The sequence below is a fragment of the Triturus cristatus genome, chromosome 3_2, assembly GCF_964204655.1.
Source record: "Triturus cristatus chromosome 3_2, aTriCri1.1, whole genome shotgun sequence".
NCBI classification, from domain to species: Eukaryota; Metazoa; Chordata; class Amphibia; order Caudata; family Salamandridae; genus Triturus; species Triturus cristatus.
The window spans coordinates 1134236768-1134255089 of record NC_140584.1 but is presented as its reverse complement, the minus strand read 5'-3'; the positions used below and the strand labels follow the sequence as shown (position 1 = coordinate 1134255089).

Sequence of the window (18322 nt, the reverse complement as noted above, 5' to 3'; positions counted from 1 at the left end):
TATATATATATATATATATATATACACATTTAATATAGTGTTTCCGGGGTCCCGCGCATGTGCGGGAATATTCTAATGCTTATGACTATTGATGAGGATCCCCTGGAAGAGAACTAGACATATTTTACTGGCAATTGTGGGAGCTACTGTACCTTCATAGACTCAGACAAGAAGTGCAGCAATCAAGATACAGACACCATTTTTGCTGATGGGTCACAGATTGCAAAAGCGGTGTCACGAGCCGGTGTGTAATGTGGTTTCCTGTTCCTTGGAAAGCCACAGGCATTGAAAAGAAGGGTTCAGAAATCTATACGGCTTCTGATATAAATTGAAAAGAGAGTTTTAGCTGTTAGTATCCAAAATGATTTGCAATTTACAAGTGAATTATTGTTATACACTGACGGTGATTTGTACGGTCCACAATTATACTGTGTTTGCTCCATTAAGTATAGAATCACGGGGAAGCGATGGGGCGCGTGAGTGGTTGGCACTGGACACATGAGTGCCTGTGCAAGGACTAACAAACCAGCCAGTTGACAGATACAGCATAAGCATACTAAAAAAATCAAGAGAGGCACTGAAATCATTTTATCTAACAAAAAACAGAACCGTACAAAAACAAACATTAACCATGTACAGTACAGTTTCCATAGCAGCTGTGTACACGCACGTATTAACCCTCCCTCCCTGACCACTATTTTTCCTGATAAAGAAAAGATGGAAACATTGTATCTTGGCGGATTGTGTCTCAAAGTTTAGGCAGTTAGACCCTAAAGTTGTGAAAACAATTGGTCCAAAAGTTATATTTTAAAAAGAGGAATGCATATTATGTTTTCTTTTAGAAGTCTTTCTTATGTTGGCAACAGTTACATTTTGAAATTGCCACGCTTCAGAATAAACAGCTCATTTGACTGTACAAAAGATCACAGAGAGACAAATATAATTGCGATTGTGCAGAAACAGTACAGTGTAGGTAATACATGTTATGTTGGGGGATGAGTTGAGAAATGACTGTCTGTCTAGTGCTAAGAAACTCTTTGCATTACTAACCTTCACTGGTCAAGTCTGGGTACGTCCCAAGCCACACATATGGAAGCGTGAATATACATTTCAGCTGTCAACGTGTTTTGCCAATGGCGGAAGGGCAACGCCCCACTGCTTCTACTCAGCAAAAGAAAATACCCTGATAATAAAATAATTCTATTATCATTTCCTTTTTCACTGCTGCCTCTGCTGGGCAGCCAAGTCACAGGGCGGGGCAGGGGGCCGCCAGGGCAAATAGGCCATGTTTGACAAAAGCACTAGTCCGGGCATTGACTTTGTGAAACATGAACATGCTACCACACGTGACACCATGTGTAAATCAGAGGCAGCAGGTGGGTTGATGTACCCTGAAGACCATGAGAACAAAACATTCAACGCAAATATTTCTAAAACAAACCATGGGATTTGGCCTGTAGGACTGTGGCTGGAGCAAGGAAGTGTCACTGAGTGTCACAGAGAGTGGGTTAGGACTAGGAAATACCAACTGCCTAAAAACAGGTTTTAGTATCAGTCCCTCTCAGATGAGGTTAAGAGAAGCTATCCCACTACGCACAGTTTTCAAAATGTTCATACTTTTCCAGGGAGTTCTGAAGAGAATCCTGTAAACAATTCCAATATTTCAGGGCTTGACACACTACCTAGGTAAATAAACATAACCCATGAACAGAAGAAAATCACATATGTGCCTATGCGCGCACTGCCGCCTGCTCATGGATACATTTGGGGATGGATGAACTAAGGATCCCTCAACTCAATATTCACTGGAAGAAACCCATTGCCCATCAGCCTTTGAGGGTTCTCCCGGTATCACTTAGGGGAAACATGACAGTGAAAGGGATTGGGGTTCAGTCATAGGGGCAGTGAGTGGGATAAAGCAGAGAATTATGTTTGGGGGTTCGTGGAATGGAGTGGTGTCAGGCATCGGGTCAGCGGGGTGGTGAACAGGGTGAGGTAAGAGGCAGAAGATAATTGAAACGGTCAGGGACCAAAATCCGAAGAACCACAAGAGGTAAAACGATTAAACGTACTCAGATCTTTTGGCATAATGCACTCTCCGAACTCAACTATACTGAGCCTCATGACTGGATTTCACAAAGGGAATTTTGGCTGCAGCCATGGTAAATCATCAATAAGGAAGGTGTCATTCATTCCAAAGACTTACCCGGTCCATCTCCTTTTTCGTTGAGCCGAATTTGTAGTGGCCGAGTAAAAATGGCCACACCTCTTTCCGGATGTCATTCTGCACACCACCATAGTACACAAGCCTTAACAATTCAAGCTCTTTATAATTCTGAAACAAGACAAAACAGAAGAGGGTTCATCACACTGTACTCATTAATAGCATAGTGCCAGTGCAGTAAATATAAATATTATCAATATGTTATAGACATGGTATGGACCAAGTGAAGAAGCCATGGTGGCTGTATTTTAGGGTAATGCCAATCGGCGTTTCCTCTCTTGGGTAATACATACCCCATCTTAAGGTCAACTTATCAGGTCTTGTTATTGCTAGAATGACTACAGCCCTGCTCAGGTCTGAAGTTCAGTTCTTACCCATCAGACATTTGTTGAAAAGGCCCATGCCTGATTCACTTTGTGGCTCGTACCTTAGGTCCAAATTAAGGAATGGGACGGCTCCATCTTCCCTATGCTTTAGGTGATGACCTGGTCCGAAGCCCATTTGGAAATGCACTGAGAATTCCATGCCATACTGCCAGTCTGGATAAATAACTTTCAAAAGGTCGCGACCTGTAAAGCTATCCACAATAGACTACAAGAGAACTGAGGCTCACCAGAATATTCCTGGGAAGAGCGGACAACCCCAGATGAAGATAAATTAGGCAGGAAGGCTTGATTAACTAAACGATTCCCCAAGATAAGACAGTCCCTACCAAGATGATGTCTCTGATTTATGATGGAGTTTTTTCTGGCACAGGACAATCTTAAAACTGTCTTCCTTAAGGCTGATTTTCAGGAGGAATGAACCATGGTAAATCAGGTCAATACTTCAAGTCTTAAAACTGATTTAACAAATGGATAATCCTGAGTAAATCTAATTCTATTTGGTGTGGCTGTAGAAAATAAATTGTAAACTAAAGCATTATTACCTCGCCTTATTTTTAGGTCTTGCCTAGGCAGCGCTTGCACTGTCTCTGCGAGACGTGCTGTATTCAGGATATGCGCTTTAAAATCTCCACCCATTTTCAAGGACTGCCCCTGTTACACATGTGTTGTTACTCAGAGCTTGTGGGCACTATTTCTTTCTTTAAGCTGGAGCGCTCGTGGTTTACAGAGCTCTGTTGTAAACAGGGCTGCAAATCTTGCTCTTATTTTCCCAATTTGCTGTGCATTCAAAGACTGTTGCCTCCTCCTCCCCCCTGCTTTTGAAACACACGGCCAGGTGTCACTGTCCCTGTCTTCCTATGGCTGTTGCCGCCTCTGTCTCAGAGCTCAACAAGTATTTGAAATTCAATAGGTCTCGCATTCGCGAGAGTTTGAGCTATTGCATTGTAAATGTATTTATGTGTTTGAAAACCTGCAAGCGGTGCGTAAACACGCACTTTGTGCTCATAGTCGTTGCTTACGAGAAGCAAGGCTGGCAGTATCTGTGCCTCTTTTACTAATTTTTTCATGATGTAGGCTTTCGGAGGCAGTTGAAGTGAGGATAGACACCTGTTAGACCTGGCACCTTGGCGTGAGTTCCCCTTCCACTTTTTGATGGTGTGCCTCGATTGTTTTGCTGGTGTTGTCCGCTCAGGGCACTGCGCCACGGCTAATCCGTGCCGCAGTGCAAGTGCTCCCTAAGTAAAGTGTACCTGTAATTGATGTCCATGATTGGTTTATTGGATTCACTGTCAGTCCCCAGTAAAGTGCACCAGGGGTGCCAGGGCTTGTGAATGCCAATGCTGCTGGTGGGCTTGCAGCGCTGGTTGCGCCACCCACGGAAGCGGCCTTGTAAAGTGTGTCTAGGGTCTGCCACCGCAGACCCTGTGCGCGGTCCGGGACCGTCGCGCTGACTGCGCAAGTGCCCCCACTTGCCAGTCCCTAAACCTTCCCTTACCTACATATTAGCCACCCCTCTGGTAGGCCCACGGGCAGGGTGCATTGTGGGCATAAGGTAGGACATGCCCTGATGTGTGTGGCATGTCTTAGTAGTGAATTACAGCCCTTGTCGTTTTTCACTATTGAAGGCTACCTGCTCTCCATAGGCCAGAATGGGCTGCTGGGATCACGCCAACGCTGTGACCCCAGTGGACTCAGAGAGCATGGTAGAAGTGTCAAGTTTAGTATGCCTGAACTCAGGATGATAAAATACTTCTTGTAGTCAAGTTTATTTTAATATCCTGGGTTTGTAAATACTACTTTTAGAAAGTTAGTATTTACTGACCTGACCATCTCAGTCCGCCTCTGCTGTATGTGTGTGTGTTCTGCCCAGCAACAGTAAGGAGCAGGGTGGGGGGATCCCCAGAGACAGGTTGGCTGCCAGGTGGTGGGTAGAGAGATTACACCTGGATGGGTGGGAGGAGTACACCTTGACTCTTGAATAGACCTGTGCTCTGCCACCACAAAGCCGGCGCCACCCCCTGTGGGGCGGCTGATGTCTCTGCCCTGCTGCTGAAAGGAAAGAGCCGAGTCACCATAACAAAGTGCTCCAGAACTGGACTGAGCCAGGCCTAGGCCCCCTGGCGCTAAAGAACAAAAGAATCATGGTATAAAAGTAGGAGCCTGGCTCCTAAGAAATCAGAATCCTGTTTACCACAAAGAACCTCTGCCCGACTAGAAGGAGAAGAAGACGCTGGAGGAGCTGGCCTGCTGCTTGCCTTGCTGAGAAAGGAGAGGAAGAGACTTACGGAAAAGACTTTGCTACTTTGTGCTTGAACATTCTCCAAGGGCTTGATCTGAGCTTGCCCCCTGAACTGAACCCCAGGACCAGTGGGTTCTCTGTGCTTCTTGCTCATCCTCCAATTCGAGCCGTGTGGGCATCCCGCTGGAAAAGAGACTGCGCCCCTCATCGCCCCTCCTAGGGCCGTGACACTCAGAAGCTCGCCTGCCTCAAACCCGTGAGAGCCCCGCTCCGTCCCGAGCCGCTCTCTGTCCCCGGGCCAGGTCGCCTGCATCCCTGTCACCGCCTGCTACTGGAGCGCGCTGAACGCGCTATCACCCCTCCCGCCGGAAGCCGTCCGACGACTGTGATCTACGCCGGGTCATCCAGCTGCACTGACTGTGCCCTGTGACCCCGCTTCGCTATCCCCGGACATCTCAGGCCGCGCCGCCCCCGCTGTGGAGACCCCCCTGCACCGCCGTGCGGAGGGTCGCTGGCCGCGCCTGCCTACCTGCCCACACCCGCTGATTGAGGACCCAAGAACACCTCCCAAGCCGAGAGTCGCACCGTCCTGTGCTGACTCTCCACATCACGAAAGAAGTTCCAGCATCGGGCTCGGGGCCCGCAACGCCTTATTTCCCCGTTCGCAGGAGTCGATCTCTGTGAGTACTGGAACCACAAGTAACATTTGCAAGAGACTACGAAGTATCCATTTGAAACTACGAACCAAGAACATTTGCCTGCTGTATAACCTGGTGGCCTAGCGAAAACGTTATTGGTCTTGTGATAAGTCTGTTGAGATATATATACCTTATTTTTACATAAAGAATCGTATTTTTATATATATCCAAGTCTGGTGTCCGTTTCTGGGGGGATTAATGTATTTACTGTGTGTACAATTGTAAGTGCTTAACCAACAACGCCTGAGGAATCGCCTTGGCTGCTCACGCCACGCACCTAGAGGGTGAGCAAGGGTCATTCGCGAGGGGTTATCCTGCGCCCTGACGTGGAGGAGAGGGTTCCTGCTTGACACAAGGGCAACCTTGCGCCAACCAGAGATCCCCGACTCTAACATTGTTGGCAGCGGTTGGGATTTCGGATTTGCACTTGTAATTTGCATACAGTGAATTATTAATCACCAGATAGTGAGAGCAGACCAAGTAACGCAGCCACAGGTTTTCATTCTCTGAACTTTGTTGAGACATCTGCCATTACTGCAACCATGCCTGGCTCACACTCCGCTGGGAGAGCACTCTCTGTGATTTCTGGAATCGATGAGGTGGATTGGGAGAGACTGGAAGGCTACTCGATGGAGCAATTGAAAGGCTACAGTGTAAAATTCCGAGTCCCCCATGCTGGATTCAAGAGGAGAACCCAGTACGCCAAGGCGCTGAGAGCCTGGAAGGAGTCACGAGACCCACGGAATGCGGGGGACATCGTTCCACCCGACAACCTTGAGGAGCCCAGCAGAGTCCGGTCGCCAGAGGAGCTGGCAGACAGGGCAGCCGACAGGGCGCATGCAATGGAGATGGCAAAGTTGGCAGGACAAATGGAAATGGAAAAGCAGAAGTTGGCCCTGGAGGCACAACAACGCCAAATGGATCATGATATCCGATTGAAGGAGTTGGAGCTGAAGGCGAAAAGTTTGGACACCGCTCCTTCTGGTGGCAGCACTCCACCAGCGCAGGTAGAGTCCAAGGTGTACATCCCCAAAGATGTAGTAAAGGAGTATTTCAGAAAGGATGACATAGGGCAGTGGTTTAGGGCCTACGAGGTGGCCATGTCCTCACACCGGGTCCCTGAGAAAGACTGGGGAGCGGGGTTGTGGGGAAGGTTCCTTGCTGAAGGGCGGGACACACTGTTAGATTTACCCTTAGAAGTCCAGACCTCATACCCCCATATGAAGGAAGCTTTAATGAGCAGGTATGGGTTAACTCCTGAGCTATATCGACAGAGGTTCAGGGAGACCAAGAAGATCCCTGAGAGTACGTATGTGGAATATGTGACCTTTTTCTGCAGAGCGCTGGATGGTTGGGTGAAGGGTAGCAAAGTGAATGATTATCAAGGGCTGCTTGATTTAATTGCATGGGAGCACTTGTCCAGTCAATGTTTTCCTGAGCTACGCCAGCACCTGATAGATAGCAAGCTGTCCAACCCGAGGAAGCTTGCTGAGGAGGCGGACCGCTGGCTCAGCACCAGGGTCCACAAGGGTCCAGTGGGAGACTCCGCCAAAGGTGGGCAGGGTCCCCAGCAGAAGAGTGGGGGGGACAAGGGTAAACAGAAGGGGTTCCAAAAAGGCCCCCAAAGTAATGCCCAAGGGAACCAGCAGAAGGGTTCTCAGCCTCCCCCAACCCCGCAGCAGAACGGGGCCCCGACAGGTAGACCTGTTCCAAAGGGGCCCTTCAATTGTTATAAGTGTGGTGAACCGGGTCACATTGCCTCTGATCCTAAGTGTCGCCTGTTTGGAAAGACCGCACCCACTGGTGCTCCACCCCGGCAAGTAGCTAGTGTTAACTTTGGGGAGGAAGTAGCAGTCCAGGAGGGTGGGGGTCCCGGGCAGATGACCCTAGTCTCGCTAGGAGACAGTGAGATGGTCCCTGTAACCTACCTGCCCTCTAACACTAAGAAATATGGGCAGGTGGTGACCATCAATGGAAAGAAGGTGGAGGCTCTTAGAGATACAGGAGCCAGCGTGACCTCGGTGAGGCAACACCTGGTGTCTCAAGAGCAGATTGTACCCAATGCCTACTGTAGGGTTGTCAATGCTGACAACGTAGAGAGTCGTTGTCCAATGGCTCAAGTTCCCTTTGAGTGGGGGGAGGTCTCTGGTACTCTACAAGTCGCTGTGAGAACTGACATGCCTGTAGATTGTCTGCTAGGGAACGACCTGGAGAGTTCCCCTTGGGAAAAGGTGGAGAAGACCACGCATCTGAGGATGGTGGGTCTACCCGACTGGGCGTGCGTGACCACCCGGTCCATGGCAGCCAGTAGGGGTGTTGAGAGGGTCCTGGAGCCTGAGGGAGAGGTCCAGGAACCAGCCTTAGGGAGAAGGCGCAGGAGGCGCGGGAAACCGGCCCCCGAAGTTCCCACGGCCCAGGAGGAAGTAGACCCTGAGGGGGATGCTCTGGAGCCTACCGGGGAACAGATTGCCGAACTGGGAGATCTGCCTGAGCTGACCCATTGGCAGCAAGAAGGAGGTCCCTCCAGGGAGGAATTCTGCAGGGAGCAGAAAGAATGCCCTTCTCTCGTAGGTATGCGGCAACAGGCTGCAGACCAGGCCAATGGTGTTCAGGCCAAAACACACTACGTGTACTGGGAGAGTGACCTCCTGTATTCCGAGCCTAAGGCTGCTGAACCTGGGTCAGCCCGTGTGCTGGTGGTACCCCAGAAGTTCAGAACCTTCCTACTGGGGCTGGCTCACGATGTGCCGTTAGCAGGACATTTGGGGATGGACAAGACCTATGACAGGCTTGTCACCCACTTTTACTGGCCCCAAATGCATAAGAATTCCGATTCCTACTGCAGAACCTGTCAGACTTGCCAGGCAAGTGGTAAGAGCGGAGGGAAGCACAAGGCTCCTCTGCAACCTTTCCCTGTGGTCGGTACGCCATTCCAACGAGTGGGTATTGACATTGTGGGGCCTCTGGACCCCAAGACAGCCCTGGGCAACAGGTTCATCCTGGTCTTGGTGGACCATGCCACCCGGTACCCTGAAGCCATCCCTCTGAGGACAGTGACGGCCCCCGTGGTGGGACGGGCACTGATGGGAATTTTCTCCCGAGTGGGATTCCCTCTAGAGGTGGTGAGCGACAGGGGGACCAATTTCATATCCACATATATGAAATCCCTGTGGAAGGAGTGTGGGGTAACGTACAAGTTCACCACTCCTTACCATCCCCAAGGAAATGGGTTGGTTGAGAGATTCAACCGAACCCTCAAAGGCATGATCATGGGCCTGGACGGTCCAATGAGGCGTAAGTGGGACGTCCTCTTGCCATGCCTGCTCTTCGCTTACCGAGAGGTGCCACAGAAGTCCCTAGGATTCAGCCCCTTTGAGCTTCTGTATGGTCACCCGGTAAGAGGACCTCTGAGTTTGGTAAAGGAAGGCTGGGAGCAATCTCCCAGGAAACCTCCCCAGAATGTATATAGTTACATGCTGGCCTTCCGAAACCAGACTCGGCGTTTCAGGCAACTTGCTGAGGCAAATCTGGAAGCCAGCCAGGAGGAGATGAAGCGGTGGTACGACCGGAATGCCACTCTGGTAGAGCTTCAACCTGGACAAAAGGTGTGGGTCTTGGCCCCAGTGGAGCCGTGTGCACTTCAGGATAAGTGGACAGGTCCATTTGAGGTTGTGGAGCGCAAAAGTCCTATCACCTACTTGGTGGACATGCAGACTCCCAGGAACCCTTTGAGGGTCCTACATGTTAACCGCCTTAAGCCCCACTTAGAGAGGACCGAAGTGGGCATGCTGCTGGCCACTGATGATGGAATGGAAGAGGAGACCGAGCCTCTTCCTGACCTCTTAGTGGCCTCTGAGAAAGATGGGTCAGTGGATGGAGTTAACCTCTCACCCACCCTGACGCCCGAACAACAGGAAGATTGCCGCCACTTGCTGGGACAATTTTCCGACCGATTCTCCCTGGTTCCTGGTGTCACAGATTGGTGCGTCCATGATGTGGACACAGGAGACAGCTTACCTGTGAAGCACAAGGCTTACAGGGTAACTGACAGGGTCAGAGCTTGCATCAAGGAGGAGGTCTCCAAAATGCTTGCGCTAGGGGTGGTTGAGTCCTCCAGCAGTCCTTGGTCCAGCCCCGTGGTCTTGGTCCCCAAAGCTGCTGCGCCGGGAGCCACACCTGAACTCCGGTTCTGTGTGGACTACAGAGGACTCAATTCAGTCACGAAGACTGACGCGCACCCCATCCCCAGAGCGGATGAGCTCATTGATCGGCTGGGGGCTGCCCGGTTCCTCAGTACGTTTGATTTAACGTCTGGGTACTGGCAGATCGCCTTGACCGATGGGGCCAAAGAGAGGTCAGCATTCTCTACACCAGATGGGCACTTCCAGTTCCGAGTCATGCCATTTGGGATGAAGAATGCCCCTGCCACCTTTCAGAGGTTGGTCAACCAGGTACTGGTTGGGCTGGATGCGTTCAGTGCCGCCTACCTGGATGACATCGCAGTGTTCAGTGCCACCTGGCCTGAACACCTGCGCCACCTCTGGGAAGTGTTGATGGCGCTGCGCCGAGCAGGCCTCACGATCAAGGCAAGCAAGTGCCAGATCGGGCAGGGTTCCGTGGTGTACTTGGGACACCAAGTGGGGAGTGGCAAGGTGGCACCCTTGCAACCCAAAATTGAGACCATCCTGGCTTGGGAACCCCCCAAGACGCAGACCGCAGTGAGGGCCTTCCTGGGGCTCACTGGGTACTACAGGAGGTTTGTCAAGGGCTATGGAACGATCGTTGCCCCCTTGACAGAGCTGACTTCGAAGAAGCAGCCCAGGAACGTGATTTGGACTGACACCTGTCAGAAAGCTTTCGACACCCTGAAGACTGCCATGTGCACGGCGCCCGTGCTCTTGGCCCCTGACTTCTCCAAGGAATTCCTAGTCCAGACAGACGCTTCAGAGCATGGTGTGGGGGCTGTTCTCTCACAGATGACTGAGGAGGGCTGGGACCAACCCGTAGCCTTCATCAGTAGGAGGTTACTTCCACGGGAAAGTAGGTGGAGTGCAATTGAGCGAGAAGCATTTGCTGTGGTCTGGGCGCTGAAGAAGCTAAGACCCTACTTGTTTGGGTCTCACTTCCGGGTTCAGACGGACCACAGGCCCCTCAGATGGTTGATGCAAATGAGGGGTGAAAACCCGAAGCTGTTGAGGTGGTCCATCTCCCTACAGGGTATGGACTTTACGGTGGAACACCGTCCTGGTACAGATCACGCCAACGCTGACGGTCTGTCCAGGTATTTCCGCCTTAGTGACGAGGAACCCCCTGGGCAAGGGTAGTTCTCCCCACATTTCAGCTGGAGGGGACACGTGTTAGACCTGGCACCTTGGCGTGAGTTCCCCTTCCACTTTTTGATGGTGTGCCTCGATTGTTTTGCTGGTGTTGTCCGCTCAGGGCACTGCGCCACGGCTAATCCGTGCCGCAGTGCAAGTGCTCCCTAAGTAAAGTGTACCTGTAATTGATGTCCATGATTGGTTTATTGGATTCACTGTCAGTCCCCAGTAAAGTGCACCAGGGGTGCCAGGGCTTGTGAATGCCAATGCTGCTGGTGGGCTTGCAGCGCTGGTTGCGCCACCCACGGAAGCGGCCTTGTAAAGTGTGTCTAGGGTCTGCCACCGCAGACCCTGTGCGCGGTCCGGGACCGTCGCGCTGACTGCGCAAGTGCCCCCACTTGCCAGTCCCTAAACCTTCCCTTACCTACATATTAGCCACCCCTCTGGTAGGCCCACGGGCAGGGTGCATTGTGGGCATAAGGTAGGACATGCCCTGATGTGTGTGGCATGTCTTAGTAGTGAATTACAGCCCTTGTCGTTTTTCACTATTGAAGGCTACCTGCTCTCCATAGGCCAGAATGGGCTGCTGGGATCACGCCAACGCTGTGACCCCAGTGGACTCAGAGAGCATGGTAGAAGTGTCAAGTTTAGTATGCCTGAACTCAGGATGATAAAATACTTCTTGTAGTCAAGTTTATTTTAATATCCTGGGTTTGTAAATACTACTTTTAGAAAGTTAGTATTTACTGACCTGACCATCTCAGTCCGCCTCTGCTGTATGTGTGTGTGTTCTGCCCAGCAACAGTAAGGAGCAGGGTGGGGGGATCCCCAGAGACAGGTTGGCTGCCAGGTGGTGGGTAGAGAGATTACACCTGGATGGGTGGGAGGAGTACACCTTGACTCTTGAATAGACCTGTGCTCTGCCACCACAAAGCCGGCGCCACCCCCTGTGGGGCGGCTGATGTCTCTGCCCTGCTGCTGAAAGGAAAGAGCCGAGTCACCATAACAAAGTGCTCCAGAACTGGACTGAGCCAGGCCTAGGCCCCCTGGCGCTAAAGAACAAAAGAATCATGGTATAAAAGTAGGAGCCTGGCTCCTAAGAAATCAGAATCCTGTTTACCACAAAGAACCTCTGCCCGACTAGAAGGAGAAGAAGACGCTGGAGGAGCTGGCCTGCTGCTTGCCTTGCTGAGAAAGGAGAGGAAGAGACTTACGGAAAAGACTTTGCTACTTTGTGCTTGAACATTCTCCAAGGGCTTGATCTGAGCTTGCCCCCTGAACTGAACCCCAGGACCAGTGGGTTCTCTGTGCTTCTTGCTCATCCTCCAATTCGAGCCGTGTGGGCATCCCGCTGGAAAAGAGACTGCGCCCCTCATCGCCCCTCCTAGGGCCGTGACACTCAGAAGCTCGCCTGCCTCAAACCCGTGAGAGCCCCGCTCCGTCCCGAGCCGCTCTCTGTCCCCGGGCCAGGTCGCCTGCATCCCTGTCACCGCCTGCTACTGGAGCGCGCTGAACGCGCTATCACCCCTCCCGCCGGAAGCCGTCCGACGACTGTGATCTACGCCGGGTCATCCAGCTGCACTGACTGTGCCCTGTGACCCCGCTTCGCTATCCCCGGACATCTCAGGCCGCGCCGCCCCCGCTGTGGAGACCCCCCTGCACCGCCGTGCGGAGGGTCGCTGGCCGCGCCTGCCTACCTGCCCACACCCGCTGATTGAGGACCCAAGAACACCTCCCAAGCCGAGAGTCGCACCGTCCTGTGCTGACTCTCCACATCACGAAAGAAGTTCCAGCATCGGGCTCGGGGCCCGCAACGCCTTATTTCCCCGTTCGCAGGAGTCGATCTCTGTGAGTACTGGAACCACAAGTAACATTTGCAAGAGACTACGAAGTATCCATTTGAAACTACGAACCAAGAACATTTGCCTGCTGTATAACCTGGTGGCCTAGCGAAAACGTTATTGGTCTTGTGATAAGTCTGTTGAGATATATATACCTTATTTTTACATAAAGAATCGTATTTTTATATATATCCAAGTCTGGTGTCCGTTTCTGGGGGGATTAATGTATTTACTGTGTGTACAATTGTAAGTGCTTAACCAACAACGCCTGAGGAATCGCCTTGGCTGCTCACGCCACGCACCTAGAGGGTGAGCAAGGGTCATTCGCGAGGGGTTATCCTGCGCCCTGACGTGGAGGAGAGGGTTCCTGCTTGACACAAGGGCAACCTTGCGCCAACCAGAGATCCCCGACTCTAACAACACCCATACGAGCATGCAAGCCACAAATGCAAATCCTGCATTTCAAATAAGGGGAGGGAGGGGGCAGTTACAGCAGGTCTCCCCCAATACCAATAGCTTACATTTTGAGTAATGTGAGACCCTTTGTATTGCAAATGTTTTGTAGGTGTAACTGCTGCCCTGCCTGGAAACGCCTGTGGCTATTTAAATTCAGAGTCTGAGTGGTAAGTGTTTTATGCAACTTGGAAGTCCCCAGGAGTGGAGGGCACATCAGAGAATGCTGCGGGAGGGAGGTCCAGTGTGGGTTGAAGACAAAGACGTGTTGCTCCCTCATTAAGGGAAAGGTTGCGCCCACTGAGATAATGAATGCATGGCATCGGTCACATGATGTTTTCATGGCAGAGGGAGGTTGAAGCAAGGAGAGGCATCCATACGAGCATGCAAGCCACAAATGCAAATCCTCAACATAAGCATATTGTTGGTCCTGCGTTTCAAAAAGCAGGAGGGAGGAGGCAGTTGCAGTGTTAGAAAGGGAGCGAACGGGGAGAAGGAGGAGTTAGCTGCAGCTATGGAAGAGGAGTTAAGCTTGGCTATGTGGAGTTCCTGAGATTAGAGAAGCAAAAAAATGAGAAGAGAGTGCACCAAAACTAGTAAATAACACAGCGAGTAACAGGACATGTATCAGGGGGTCTCCTCATGGGAGGTAACAATAAGAGAAAAGGTGGTACTAAGGAAGGACTTCTAAGCCTATTGAGCAATGTAAAGCCACTATTTACAAAGGACAGTAAGAGGAGCCAATTGTACAGATGGACGGAACATGGGGGGAGCTTAATGTCCTTCTCCTAAAAGCTGCATGCCTCGAAGAGACAGTGGAAGCGCTGCCTAGGCGAGACCTAAAACGAAAGCAAGTGGAAGCAGACAGAGGGCCTAAAGACACATTAAGGGCGGAGGTCCCATGTAATACAAAAACAAAACTTATATGGATGCACAGAGTGTGACTCGGACAGTTCCTCACACATTAAAAACCCTCCCAAAAAACAAAACGAAGAGGTGGAGGTTTGCCACCTAAGCTGAACGCAGCTTTACTTTCGGGTCAAGGCCCACCCCTATTCCAACCAACCATTTCCAGTGAGCAGAAAAGAGCTCGAGTGAAATGTGGCCCAAATAATGTACCTAGATCAGGAAGGAGCGATGGACAACAACGTTTTGATTCCAGAGCCAAGGGGAAGAGGTTGAGGGGCCAAAAGTTAAAATTCTAGATATGCAATATAATGGGGAAAATTTGTTTGGAAAGAGTCTTAAAGCATCTTCAGCAGTAAAGGTAGTGAGAGGTGTGGGCCAGAGTATGGACTCTTGCAAGAACGCCTAAGTTAAAATAAATAAATACAAATCTAATTTAGAAGTTCTGAACTGCTCACCTAGAATTATGGAAATTCAAACAAAGCAAATGAAAATTTAAAGAAATAATATTTTTTTGTACCTTCATGTCTTTTTGATATTTGCTCCAGACCTCTTTCGTCAGGCCTCCTGATGCGTCAGTCGGTTTGTCCGGCGGAACAATGGAGTGGTTCACTAGGGCTGAGAGGTGTGTCCTCACTGTAGAGAGGTGGCGGCAGTAGGCGAGCCCTGGTGACCGAAACAAGAGGAGAAAAACCACCTACGTCAGAGCTGGCAGCAGGATCACACAATGCAGTACGAAGCTGTGCTTTGAGTCTGAACATCCTATACATTCCAATGTCTTTCTCATTGAACCTTCCTGAGTATGGATGCACGAGCACATTTAGAGAAAAGCGTTTGTGTTCTGTAACAACTCAGGGCCAGATGTAGGTAGTGAATTAGCGATCGCAAACGCCGAAATTCTCAGAATTTCCATGTCTGCGATCGCTAAAACCCCATGTGAAATGTAGAGGCAGAAACACCGAATCGCAAAATAAAGAATCGCTAAAACCAATTGAATGAACCTAGCGATTCCTTATTTAGCGAATATGCCACACCGACTCACTATTTAGCGAATCGCTAAATAAGGAATCGCTAAATACAGTCGCAGAACAAAGTACATAAAATCGCTAATACCGATTCCATTAAAAATCGCTAAATAAGAGTTGCAAATTACCACTAACTCAAAGCAGGTGGTAACTAGGTGCACAGCATATAAACAGCCCCAGAATGCATCTGCGTGACCACAATGGCGGCCCTCTATGTCATTGCAAGGCGGATACGGACACAAGCTGCAGCTCATAGGATCTGGAAACGACAGGAACGCGTATACAGACTGCGCATCTCACTATTCCAACTCACAGAGGCAGAAATCCATGAGAGGTACAGGCTGCACCCAACCACCATCCTGGACCTGATACGTGACCTGCACCCACTCCTGGAGCACCAGACACCAAGGGCGCACGCAATACCTCCAAATGTGCAGGTCCTCTGTTGCCTGCACCTACTAGCATCCAGCAGTTACTAGCTGTGGCTGGTGGTGTCTCACAGAGTTGCCTGTAGCACTTTTTCAACAAATTCCTGGATGCCATGATGCAAAGAATGCACCACTATATCCGGTTCCCCAGCACACAGGCGGAACTGCACACGACAAAGATGGACTTTTATCAGAAGGCCCAGTTCCCACATGTAATAGGGTGCATTGACGGGAAACACATACCAATCTGCCCCCCCTTTGCTACTGAGTACATCTACCGTAACCGCAAATCAACACATTCAATCAACGTACAGGTCATATGTGATGCGTCTCACATCATTACCGACATCGCTGCGAAATTTCCAGGGAGCAAGCATGATTCCTACATCTTCAGGAACAGTGGGATCTATATCCGTCTTGCTGGGGGTGAATTTGAAGAAGGATACCTGCTAGGTAAATAAATGTGACACACCCTGATGTCTACCTTTGATGTATCTATTGCTGACTGCGAATAATCTTTCTTCCTTTAACACCTAGGTGATAGCGCATATGCAGTGCGAGCATTTATCCTGTCTCCATACCTCAACCCATCTACCAGAAGTGAAAGGCGATTCAATGTTGCACATAAATCAGCGCGGAATGTGGTGGAGCATACATTCGGACTCCTTAAAAGCAGGTTCCGCTGCCTCCACAAAAGTGGAGGTGCACGGCAGTACCGCCCTCTGATCTGCTGCAAAATAATAGTAACATGTGCCGTGCGGAACCTGCTTTTAAGGAGTCCGAATGTAACATTGGATGCCCAGATCTATCATTGCAAGGACATAGGCAGGTTCCAAGATTCTTTTGATAGCCCAGTGGGTAACTAAGTGATTACTTATCTGTATCCGCCCCATAGTGAATAATAAACTTCGTTCCCAGAGCCCACGTGCACTAAACAAATAATTGGTTGATCTATCAAGGATCAGGCGCAAGTAAGCTTCGACAATGCGTTTTAGCAATTCCACATTTGATTATGTAAGATGCCCATAAGGGTGTCAGTGTGGAGTCTAGAAGTCCACATGGCACGATATTTTCTCCTCCAGTTGCAATATTATGAAGGTTTTAATAGCAAATTTTGAAGTCACTTTCTGGGACGAATGATTTTACTTTCATTAGAAGAGATGACTTATTGTAGGTTGTCTATGTTTTAGGTGATGTGTTCCCTCATGGTGCAGGTGAGGTTGTTGTCAAGGGAGAATCCAGGTCACTTGGCACTGGATAATAGTTGGGGCTCGAAACTGTCAATGTTCATGTCATTGAGCCAGGTGTGTTATTTCTTGCTTGTTGTTATTGGCAAATAACAGGAATTCTGTATTGGTGAGGTTGTGCTTCAGATAAGTGATGAACATCCAGGTCTGAATAATGTGAATGCGGTTTTTGATGTGTTCAATGTATGGAGTGGAGAAGATTTTCACATAGCATTGTGTGTTGTCGCATTATGGTTGTGTTTTTATTGTGGTATCTCTAAGGTGAGCTCCTGGGACTCCATTAAGGGGATGAATATGACTGGGGACACTGTCGGACCCTGTACCAATCACCAGGCGAAAGAGATGCTACCACTTCCATTATCAATGTATTGTTGGGTTGGAAAGCACACTTTCATTGTAGTATGGGTTTTGCATTGTTTCCTGTTCCTTTATGTTCTGTTTTCTGACACTGATAGTTGATGTCTGCTATATGTGTCTTTATGGCTTATTGCAAGTTGGGAATATATGCTTCAGGTAAACAAATATGTGTGTGTGTGCACATGTTTTGAGAACACGAAAGGAAGGTGTGTATAACTTTATGGTGTATATTTACAAGGGCTTATCGCTACAGAAACGTCATTTTTTGTGACGTTTCAGAGCCAACAAACCCTTTATCTTATTAACAAGTTGGCGTTAAGCCACTTAATGTGGCTTAACGCCGCTCTGTAAATAAGGCCCCCTTTCATGCTACACTTAGCGTGAAAGGGGCGGGCAATGGGTGTTTTGGTGGGCGTTCCACCGCAACACCCATTAATTTTGATGCTGCCCCCTATTTACAAGGGGCTTATATCAGAAAAAACAAGGGCTACCCTACTCACACTGAGACAGGTTATACGATATAGCAAAAAACAACGGTTCTTGTGGACAATGTATGGATAATCAATAAAGGGGGATAATAGCATTCACGTACTGGAAAAAATGGCATAGGGAGACCTCTATATTATTTGTTACCGAGGACCGGTCAAGGTTCATTTCAACATAAGGCAACAACGTTTTGACCCCAGAAACACAAATGAAACGTCTCATCAGGACCTAAAGATATAGGACATCTGAATAGGGAAGGATAAGAAATAAAAGATGTCAGCAGAGCAAAGAAGAAAACCGAGTAGGCTCAAAAGAAAGTACACCATAAAAGTAAAATTAAATGGGGATGTGGTACTCACATGGGCCCACCCGGGCACTTGCATTATAGAGAAAAGGGAGAAAAATACACTATTAGTGGTATGTTAAAAAGGCTGTATTCTAAAGGGTATATGCATAATAAATCAGAGGGTTATTTACCCCATGTGCAGGGAGGGGGACAAGGTTGAAAAAGGTAGCAGTCACTTAGAATGGCTACCGGATAAGAAAGTCACATGATCTGTGTCAGGATGCAATGACACCGCTGAAAATATAAATTGGAAAAAACAAGTTGCTGTAGTGTTTCTAACCCTCAAAGACAAAAGTATGCAGCGTGTAACAATTGGTACTTACCCCGATTAATATCGGGAAAAATCCAGTGTTCCAGGAGTTCTACAG

At 49.4% G+C, this 18322-nt stretch overlaps 1 protein-coding gene across 2 annotated transcripts in view; it reads right to left on the bottom strand.

Moving 5' to 3' along the window:
• The window catches only part of SGSM2 (small G protein signaling modulator 2), a 1127811-nt gene that overhangs the window by 154002 nt on the left and 955487 nt on the right, over positions 1 to 18322 (bottom strand). For both annotated transcript variants that reach the window (XM_085649947.1, XM_085649948.1), the window contains exons 14-15: positions 14586 to 14731; positions 2207 to 2335 (exon numbers count right to left, since the gene is read on the bottom strand). In XM_085649947.1, the coding sequence (XP_085506073.1) occupies positions 2207 to 2335; positions 14586 to 14731 (275 nt within the window). The remainder of the gene's footprint in view (positions 1 to 2206; positions 2336 to 14585; positions 14732 to 18322) is intronic.